Below are 11,016 nucleotides of genomic sequence, written 5' to 3' on the forward strand. Positions count from 1 at the left end.
AAGCATTAGATAAATTTCTGGGTTTTTGGGAAAGTCCCAAGGTTTTTGTATTCTGTATCCATCAACTACATGGCAATTATTTAATATTTATCGATCATTCACCATGGACTGTCTTGAACATTAAAGACACTGCTTGAGCTTTAAGGGTTGGTAGTAAGATGTGCATGCTGGAAGGCAAATAATCCAACCCCAAATTCGGGTTACAAACGCCCAGGGAGAGATTTTCAGGCTTTTTGTGGTCCATGTCTTGGGGCCCTGCAGGAGGGAGTAGAGCGAGTTGGCGTTATCTGGAAAGCATTAAACAGAAATGCCTTGGCCTTAATGGTTCAAAACTTGGCATCTAATGCAGGCTTTGGTGGTCCCATCATCTCTGACTGGGCAAAATGAACTTAACACAACTACCCATAGGTCACTCATGAGGCCCTAATGAGACACATGCTGCACGTTGCTGCACGTTGCTGCACGTTGCTGCACGTTGCTGCACGTTGCTGCACGTTGCTGCACGTTGCTGCACGTTGCTGCACGTTGCTGCACGTTGCTGCACGTTGCTTGGACTGGCGCTTATCAGTGAGTAGGGTTTTTTGTGAGCATAAGGCACTGAGTTGGGCCGGAAAGAGCCGAAGATTAATGTGGCACCTCCTTGCCTTCAGAGGACTTCCACTTCAGTGCCGCCCTGCTTAAATGTCACCACTGACACAACGTTCTCATTTGTGAGCCTTTTTTTTTTTTTTCATTTTATAATTTTATAACACATAGTACTGAGGGGAAAAGTGACTTGCTCAAGAGCACACAGCTCGCGTGGACTGAAAGCCAGGAAAAAGCCATGTGAGTGGACTGGACAGCTTTGGTATTTGCAAACAAGCCTGAGTGGTCGGAATAGTAGCTTCCCCATCTAGAAAATAGGATGGAGGTGCCGCCTTCCATCCTCCCCAGTAGTGTCCCAGGGCGCAGAACCCGGGGTGAATGTATTTCTGAGTCTCGATGTGAAGCCAGGCTACTACTAGGCCTCCAGTTTTGGGGGGCTGCGAACACCCTTCTCCCGCGCCACCCGCGGAGAAGGGAAGCCGTTGCGCCACCACGTGACGCGCCTGCCGAGGGGCCTGCGTGCTGGCCGGCGAGGCCCTGCCACTTGGGCCGCTGCGCGCCCGTAGCGCGCAAATGTCCCGGGTCGGGCTGCAGAAGGGGAAAGCGGGGGAGGGGAGCGCAGCGCGGGGGGCCGGCCCCGTACGTCGCCGCGTTCCTTCCTCCCGCCTCTTCGCCAGGCCCTGTGTCTCCTCGCCGCGGTTCCGCCCCCTCGTCCCGGAGCCCCAACCAATGGCTAGGCGGCGCGAGCCTCTCCGGCCGAAGGCGGGGCGTGCGCGCGGGGCCTGGCGCGCCTGCGCCCTGCCGCCCGCCCCTCGCCGAGAGGAGGAGGTGGAGGAGGAGGCGGCTCGGGGAGATCGAGCAGCAAGCTGGAGCGCGGAGCGTGAGTGAGGGAGCCCAGCCGCCTGCCCGCCCGCCGCCGCCTCCCCTCCGCAAGCAGGAGCCCGGGCCGGGGCCCGGCACGCTGCCCCAGCCCCTCCCTCGTCGTCAGGCCGCGAGGGCAGCGCGCGCGAGCTAGGGGGAGGGAGAGCGAGCGGGCGCCGGGAGGAGGCGGCCGGACCGAGCGAGCGCCCGCGCGTGTGGCGTGAGGGGAAGCCGCTGCCCGCCCCCTTCGCCTTCCCTTCTCTCCCCCTCCCCGCTCCCCCCCCAACCGCGGAGCAGCACCATGTCGGCGCCGGCGGCCAAAGTCAGTAAAAAGGAGCTCAACTCCAACCACGACGGGGCCGACGAGACCTCAGGTGAGGAGCAGGCGAGGCGGGGGCCGGCCCGCGCCGCCATCTTCGCCGCCCGCCTGGCCCACAGGCCGCCGGCGGGGCGCGGGAGCGCGGGGGGCGCTGGGCGGACGGGCCGGCGCGCGCCTCGGCGCCCTTTTTGTGCGCGCGGGGCCGGGGCCGGGGTGGCGCCGCGGCGGCGGACGGCGCTGCGAGGCGGGGGCGCTGCGGCCTGTTCGGCGCGGGCGGAGGAGACCCCCCCTTCCTCTCCCCCCTCCCTCGCTCTCCTCCCCCTCCCTCCCTCCCGAGAAGCCTCTCTTTATTGTGCTCCGCCATGATGCCTCGCTCCCATCAGCCGCCGCCGCCGCCACATGGTGCGGCCGGACGCGGCCCCGCGCTCGGGCCTCCGCGCGGCTCCCCCTTCGTGCCCGGCCCGCGGGCGGCGCCCCCGTATCCCCACCCGAAGGCCGGCCCCGACGCGGCCCTCTGCCTGGAGATGGGGCGGGGTGGGGGCTCGGGGAAGCACGCGGCCGGCCGCGCACTGGGCCCGGGCTGCTTGGGAGGATGCTCCGGCCGGCCCCGGTTACTCCCCACGTGGGGCGGCCACCTCGTCGCGGCAGCGCGCTGAGAAAGCTGGCGCGGCGACCAGGGTGTCGGAGGGTCTTTACAATGGCCCTTAGAAAACCTCCTAGCCTTTTCTGTAAAGGCTTTCTCGGCAGGGGGCTGCAAAACCCGGGATGGTTACCGGAAATGAACCGCGCGATCAGGCCCCTTCACGCCCACTTAGCTCCGTAGGTTTTGCAGTCTTTACCGGACAAAAGGGCACCTTTTCTTTTCCAAAGCTCACTCCCTTTTCCACCTTTCTGTGGCTCGTAGTTTTGTGACTTCATGCTTGTTCCCTGTAAGTGTGCTCCAAAATCATGTGGGGCCGCACCTGTGATCAGCTCGCCTGAAATTGGGTTGGAGGGGTGAGAAAGGTCAGATACGAATCTTGGGGTTCTATTCTAAGAAGGTAAAGTCGAGTGTTCACGATGGTGGGGTAGTTCTGCGACCCTTCCCTCTTTCCTGTCTTTGTAGGCGTGTCTGGTGTCTTGTAAATAGACATTGAGGGATATTTTCAGCTTTCTGTTAAAAGTGATTCTACCATTGAGATACATGGGTAGTGTCTTGATTTTTGTTACTGGCATGGGTTACTTTCCGTATTCTAGTTAACAGCTGGTCCTAGTGTATTGCAGGTACGTAATGTGATAAATAATAAATGACAATTGGTCTTTTTCTTGTAACTATTAAGAAGTGCTTTTCTAGTCTAGCAGGTAGCATGATCTGTGAATAGTCTTTCAATTAAAAAATAGTCAGCTAAGTGCAGGAACACGTGGAGGGCATGACTTGTAGTTGTAGGCAGTTTCTTTTTTATAAACAGCTTTATTGATATAACACATCAAAGACAGTTAAGTTTATTCTCTAATTAGTATTGAGACTTACGCATCTTTTTCTTGCAGAAAAAGAACAGCAAGAAGCAATTGAACATATTGATGAAGTACAAAATGAAATAGACAGGTAAAGTTTTTCTTAATTTACTTTGGAGAACTTTTCTGAAATGCACCTTATGGTCTGGTGGTCATTGAAACTATGGTCAGATCTGTATCCACTGGCTAAGTGGAGATGATTAGAGATGATTGTAACTTAGTTGGGGCTATGAAGAGTCATTGTTATTTTTTGTGGAATGTTTGTAGTCACCAGAAAGCTCTTGATGAGTATACTGACCTTGTAAAGACAGGGTTTGCTTTCAAAGGCTACAAATTGTCTGAATTGCAGTGCATGGACTTCTGAAAGTTTAGCATTATGGCATCAGTATTGCTCTGGTTTGCCTTAATAACTTTGTTACTTGATTAGCAGCCTTCCCCCACCTTGCTCTGCCTGAGGGGAACATTTGAAGTTAGCCTGGTAACAGTAGATGAGTTAAATACACAACCTTACCAAAATTCTCTGAGCATTTTGAGAACTCATTTATTGAGTGCCTATTGGTAATGCAGATCAAATTGCCATCTTAGTTTTGACTTGAGTTTATACCTACAATCTAGGTGATTTGGTTATTATATAAATAGGTACTTAGCACTATTCTAAATTTAACGAGTAAATAACTGTAGTCTCAGCAATTTTTGTATTTGTCCAATACCATCATTATCAATGTGTCTTTTCACTTGCTTCAGACTTAATGAACAAGCCAGTGAGGAGATTTTGAAAGTAGAACAGAAATATAACAAACTCCGCCAACCATTTTTTCAGAAGAGGTCCGAATTGATCGCCAAAATCCCAAATTTTTGGGTAACAACATTTGTCAACCATCCACAAGGTATGTTGTGGCGGCTTTATTAAAGAATGGGATGTCCACTAGTTCACGAGTGGGGGGGACCTTGGGTGAGGACTCGGTCCAACGGATTGGTTATGTGCAGAGGTTGAAACACTCAGAGGGGAGGCTTGAATTAATGCCTTCTATTTAGAAGAGACTATTGTGAGGATTCCTGTTTAGTTACTTGATAAAAGATAGTGACAGCTTGACAGCTTTGATACTGTACCATTTGGTTTTCAGATAATGAATTTATGAACCCAAACATTTGGAAAATTTTAAAAGTGCTTTAACAAGCTCTTGAGTTGTTTGTTACTGCTGGTCTGTTTAATATTCATTTGACCTATAATTTGCTGGTCTAGTGTCTGCACTGCTTGGGGAAGAAGATGAAGAAGCGCTGCATTATTTGACAAGAGTTGAAGTGACAGAATTTGAAGATATAAAATCAGGTTACAGAATAGATTTTGTAAGTAACAGTAACTCTTGTTTGCCACTGTGGAAATTAATTGGAGCTTCGATTAGAAGAACTGTTTGTATTGTTTTCTAATCCTCTAATTCTTTATTATAGTATTTTGATGAAAATCCTTACTTCGAAAATAAAGTTCTCTCCAAAGAATTTCATCTGAATGAGAGTGGTGATCCATCTTCAAAGTCCACCGAAATCAAATGGAAATCTGGAAAGGTATTTGAGGAATTGTTGGGGGAAAAGTATCCTTTTGTATATTTTGATTTTAGTTGAGTCATTTACCAATATTTGGTGCTTTGGTAATGTGTTAAATGCGAATCCTTAAAATATGAAAAAAGACTCCAGTGTGTTAAACTCAAATATAATAGCTTGGAGCTCCTGTTACAAATTACAATCGCAACTTTTTAAAGAGATGGACTAAATTTTTTTTGGTTTCTATTTTGGTGACTGAGCTCTTCAAATGGCTTACCACTTCCCAAAGTCCATTTATGTCTGCATTTAATTAGTAAATATACTTTATCATACTGTGTTATGATACTGGCTGTTAAAGTGGAACTAATTTATGGAAAAGGCAACTTTAAATGGTACCTTTTTGGGGAAAAGCTTGTCATAAAATTGTAAGTCTTTGCACACCTACAATGCAAAGGACTCTTTGCTAGGACTCTTTCCTCTTTACGTTTGTAATTTCTTTTAGATGAGAATAATAGCGTAGATAATATACAGATGTCCTTTTTTTTGTTTTGTTCTGCTTTTGGGTTAAAAAACTCATTGTTTAAATTGTAGGGAATATAGGTGTGGTAGAGAGCCTGTATCAAAAGTTCTCCCATTTTCCTTTAGGATTTGACGAAACGTTCAAGTCAAACACAGAATAAAGCCAGCAGGAAGAGACAGCATGAGGAACCAGAGAGCTTCTTTACCTGGTTTACTGACCATTCTGATGCAGGTGCAGATGAGTTAGGAGAAGTCATCAAAGATGATATTTGGCCAAATCCGCTACAGTACTACTTGGTGAGTTGAAAATACTATTTTAGTCAAGGTTGTACTTGTCTCATTTATTTGAAAATGAGTTCTTAAGATCTTAACTCTTGGTTTTTAAAGGTTCCTGACATGGATGATGAAGAAGGGGAAGGAGAAGAAGATGATGATGATGATGAAGAAGAAGAAGGGTTGGAAGATATTGATGAAGAAGGGGATGAGGATGAAGGTGAAGAAGATGAAGATGATGATGAGGGGGAGGAAGGAGAGGTAAAAGAAAATTTGGTTGAGTAAAAATAGTCTTGAAGGACTTCACCAGGTTACTTGAGGTGTATAGTATAATGGAACTGACTCCACTGGTGATGGGAAGATTTGCAGAAAAGAGGAAGCTATTTTATTGTCCAGGAGTGAAAGAAACGTTGATAAGCCTGTTTTATCACTAATTTAACGAGTTCTGTTTTTGTGATTAGTTTCTATGACTACTCCATTCTCTTTTCCTACCCAGTTCTTAGCGAAAGTAGTACGGACAGTGCAGCTGGTCAAATTCTGAGAAATCTTCCCAAAGAACAAACATTTGCATGTTTAGGAGAAAAATAGTTATTGTAGATTGGTTTTGGGTTTGGATGATTAGGTCTGAAAGATGGCCAATGATTTGGTTAGTGCTGAAAAGTTAATTTATCTGAAACAGTGTCACTGGGTCTTTTAGTCAAGGTTTGATGCAGTGATGTATAGGTTCATAAAATTAGATGTCCCTGTAGTATGTTATGTTTGTGGAGGCCATCATGGTTCCTATGAATGCTGGGGAATGACTTCAGAATGACCCTAAAGATGAACTGTCCACTTTTTTTCTTACAGGAAGATGAAGGAGAAGATGACTAATGGAACATTGATGGATTCCAACCTTTTTTAATTTTCTCCAGTCCCTGGGAGCAAGTTGCAGTCTTTTTTTTTTTTTCCTCTTGTGCTCAGTCGCCCTGTTTTTGAGGTCTCTTTTCTCTCCTTTACACCATGGTTCTCACCTTATTTGGGGGGAAATAATTTCAGCAGAATACATTGGGAAAAGAATCTCTGCCCCTTTCTGTTCCAAATTCATTTTTATCCCTTCCTGTCGCAACAAAAACTTTATGGAATCAACACCACCGTGCTCTGTGGGAAAAAAGAAAAACCTTCTGCTCCCTTAGCTCTGCTGGAAGCTGGAGGGTGCTAGGCCCCTGTGTAGTAGTGCATAGAATTCTAGCTTTTTTCCTCCTTTCTCTGTATATTGGGCTCAGAGATTACACTGTGTCTCTATGTGAATATGGACAGTTAGCATTTACCAACATGTACCTGTCTACTTTCTCTTGTTTAAAAAAAGAAAAAAAAAAACACAAAAAAAATGGGGTTATAGAAGGTCAGCAAAGGGTGGGTTTGAGATGTTTGGGTGGGTTAAGTGGGCATTTTGACAACATGGCTTCTCCTTTGGCATGTTTAATTGTGATGTTTAACGGACATCCTTGCAGTTTAAGATGACACTTTTAAAATAAAAATTTCTCCTAATGATGACTTGAGCCCTGCCACTCGATGGGAGAATCAGCAGAAGCTGTAGGATCTTATTCGGAATTGACATCCTCTATTGTAATTTTGTTCCTCTTTATTTTTAAATTTTCTTTTTGTTTCACTGGAAAGGAAAGATGATGCTCAGTTTTAAACGTTAAAAGTGTACAAGTTGCTTTGTTACAATAAAACTAAATGTGTACACAAAGGATTTGATGCTTTTCTCTCAGAACAGGTTTGACTTGTATAACATATTGTCAAACTTTGTCAGGCTAACTCCCTATTTTTTGATACGCACTTTGCAGGATGACCTCAGGGCTATGTGGATTGAGTAAAGGGATTTGAATCAATGTATTAATGTCTCCATAGCTAGGAAACATCATGGGTACAATTTGCCATCAATTTCTGAAAGTTTCAAATCATTCCCGATACCAGATTGCTCAAAACTCAGTTCTGAGTATATTGTACCCTTAATTTGTATTTCAAATTGGCATTTTTTTAAAAAAATGGGCCTTTATTTACTTGGATATAATAATAGTGCCTGCCACCACCATCAGAGAGACCTGGTGCTCTAATGCCAAGTTACACGGGGCAATTGCTGGCATGTCTTCGTTGGCACTATAAAATGCTGCCAAGAAGACAGGCTCTCAGAGTAAGAAGTCCGCATTGGTGGTAAGAAACTCAGGTGAGGAGTACTTCTGTCTCTTAAGTACCAGCTATTTAGCATATAGTTCTCAAATGAGACCCGTCTGTGTGAATCTGGGTGAGATGATGGACTCTGCTCTGCTAAATGCCATCATGCATAGAAGAACATTTTGAGAAGCTACCTAATGCCTAAGCTTTTTAATGCTGTAAAATATAGTAGCTAAAATTAAATGCCACTTAACTCTTTCAGAGTTGAATTAATGGACAGCCTGGTCAAATTCAAAGCTGTTTGATGTATAAAACTTTATAAATGGAACTATTCCATCAATAGGCAAAGTGTAATGAAAACCTATCTAGATGGATAGTATGTAATTTCTGCACAGGTCTCTGTTTAGTAAATACATCACTGTATACTGGTCAGGAATCTTGCTCCAATAAAGGAACGTAAAGATTTTTTTTGACTGGGGTCATTCTCCTTGTTTTGTAGAGAAACGTTTCTTGATTTTGGATTTAGATGATAAGCTAGTTTTTTGTCCTGTTACTTGGCGTTCATAGTGACTGGGGAAGGGGGGAAAATCCACAATAGTTAAGCAGTAAGTATAGTATAGATGGCATCTACATGAAATGTATAAAACACCTGAAGATACTACTATTACTTTGTAGAAAGTTCCTGAAGAGATTGGGTAATTGATTTTGAAGTTTCAGCATTTAAAGACCTTTTCACTAATGAACAAAAAGCAATTTGAATTAATACACATGGAAGTCAGTCATTTTTGTTTCACAAGTTACAGCTTACCAAAACTTTTATGTGCCGGTGAGATTGTGGCAGTGTTTGGTTATAGATCTCATTAAGTAGAATTTTCATAATGTCTTATTTTGGGAATGTGGTCAAAAACTAGGGATCCCCAAAGACTACTAATTCTTGAGATCACCCTTTAGTTTCCTTGTGCCTGCAAATCTTATGGAGAGCTCAGCCGTGGGAAAACAAAGTGATGACCTTCACGTACAGAGTAGCTAGTGTGCTTTGGGTCCAATTGCAAGGGGAGTTGGGCTGGCCCTTAGGCAAGTATATATTGGAAAGGGTTAGATGAACAGCTCAAAGCTCCTTTGATGTAGGACGTTTAAAATAGAAAAGAGCAAAAGGTGACTGTTTAGGTCATTGCTATGGGAAGAGGACATCCTCATCCCAAGCTGTGCTGTGCTGTTAGGCTCAGCTTATGAAGGGGATTTAACTATATGAATTGGGGTGTAGAGGACAGTATCCTGTAATGTGTCTACATATTTCAAAACCTTAACAAATATTCTATTTTAGACCATCCCGGCAGTTGAGGTTAATGTTGGTTTCTCAAATGATGTCCTGGTTTGTAAAAGACTTAACTGTATTCCCTCCGTGACAGGCCCTTACTATTTCACCCAAGTCAGCCTCTAAAATGTAGTGTTTAAACCATCCATGGAGTACCTGGATGCCCTGGGCTGACCAATTTGCTTTACATCTGGCCTGCTAGCTGTTAGGCTGTAAAAGGTACGAGTTTTTGACTTGAGGGATGTTGGGGGCCTTCAGGGCTTCACTCTGGACAATAGTGTTTAATTGATGTGGTAATCTTCATTATTACTGCTTTATAACAACTCGTTTCATGGTTTCACTTGGTCCCAGAAACACAGTTTGGGTTTTTCTGCATTTTCAGATTTTGCTATGAACCCTTTCTGGCTATCGCAAGAATGGAATTCTGTTGCAAAAGATGAAGACGTTCAGGATTTCCTGAAGACTGAGACAAGTTCTTTAGGAAATGAATGATTAGCCTTTCCAGTTGTTTAGAGGGCAACATCTTATTTTGAAAAGTACCCCACACCCTACCAGTGACCATTCCCTTTTGAATATATGGCTGTGTTTATTGAAGACTTACAAATTCTGAAGGAAAGGGCTGCAGTTTTGCGATTAGAACGAGAGGACTTTGTAAAAAGTGGAGGGTATGTGCCAACTTAATTAGTTGGTGACACTGTACGAAGATACTCCCCAAGGGATGCAAATCTAAGTGTAGAGTGATATTTGCAATATTGAGAAGAAAATGTATAGGAAGGGAAAAAATGTTTCCTTGCTAGGAATTTAGGTTCCTTTCAGTTTATACAGTTAAACAGCCAATTAGCTGGAGAGTTGGTTTGCTCTGTTCACTATCCACTGGATGTTGAACGTAAACTTCAAATTTTCTAAGAATTATAATTCATGAAGTACCATCATCATGACGTAAGGTATGGCTATCTGGTCAGACTCACCCATCAGCCTAGAACTTGGTTTCCCTGTAGGTTTGCCCAGCCTGGGGTTCATGAGTGGATGGGTGGATTCTGCTACTGAACTTTCCCTTAGTGAGGCAATGAAACACTTCTCAGCAAACTTGGAAAATACTTTTGAGTTCTTCGACATAGTTCAGCTTTCTGGCTGTAGGAGGGGATAAATGATCCAGTAGACATCCTCCTGAAATCCGGAGCAATGCTAGTTCAATTCATGGTGTGTGTTTTTTTCTCAAGCCTATGACCTGCGGTCAGAAGTTGATCGTCTTTCGAAATTATGGTTAATTAACAGCTCAGGACAGCTTGATAACTCCCATTTTAAAAAGCCTACTATGTGCTGGGCTAGGCTATGATTAATATGTATATGAGTTAAAAGTGCCCTGACTTGCCTCTGATAATGAGATGTAGGCATGTCCCCCACTGAACCAAGTTGCCTTTGTGTTTATTGATGCCACTTAGTTGATTTCCCATTGCAGGGAAACCCACAATTGTCCGTGGCTTGCCATTTTCACTTTCCAATCTGAGGGGGCTGGTGGAACAGTGGCTCTGGCTGAGACAGAAAATCTCCAGTTGGGTCAAGGGGTGGGGGCTTAAGAGACGTTTTGGTTTGTTCATCTGATTTGTAATTTGGCATAACGGGTGAGACTTTATTTACTTTTTTCAGACGCATACGTTCTTATAGTGACTCTAGATAGGGCCAAGACTTCTTGGTAGCGACAGGTTTGGGATTAGCCCTTTTCACACCAATGACATCTGAGAAGATAAATTTAGGAGCAGAGCCAGGTCGTGGTGTGAGGTTCGGAGAAAAGGCTGTGTAGGAGCGGACCGGCCACACAGGCCGCGCCCTGCAGTCGGTAGGCGGCGCTGTCCTCACTCGGACTCACCCCTCTGAGCGCGCGGCGGGGCAACCAGAGAACCCCAGCCCGGGAAATGTCCCTTCCTGCCCTTATATCCTGGGGAGGGGGTCAGTG

The 11,016-nt window shown here is 45.0% G+C and overlaps 1 protein-coding gene across 1 annotated transcript; it reads left to right on the forward strand.

Moving 5' to 3' along the window:
• The first annotated feature begins 1,399 nt into the window (after positions 1-1,399).
• SET (SET nuclear proto-oncogene) lies at positions 1,400-8,213 on the forward strand. The gene is made up of 8 exons (XM_074331132.1): positions 1,400-1,820; positions 3,293-3,350; positions 4,004-4,146; positions 4,503-4,606; positions 4,709-4,822; positions 5,444-5,614; positions 5,705-5,851; positions 6,437-8,213. The coding sequence occupies exons 1-8, from the start codon at positions 1,748-1,750 to the stop codon at positions 6,458-6,460; spliced, it is 834 nt and encodes a 277-aa protein (XP_074187233.1). The 5' UTR covers positions 1,400-1,747; the 3' UTR covers positions 6,461-8,213.
• Positions 8,214-11,016: the final 2,803 nt, after the last annotated feature.

This window comes from Rhinolophus sinicus, linkage group LG04, assembly GCF_036562045.2.
Source record: "Rhinolophus sinicus isolate RSC01 linkage group LG04, ASM3656204v1, whole genome shotgun sequence".
Classification (NCBI taxonomy): Eukaryota; Metazoa; Chordata; class Mammalia; order Chiroptera; family Rhinolophidae; genus Rhinolophus; species Rhinolophus sinicus.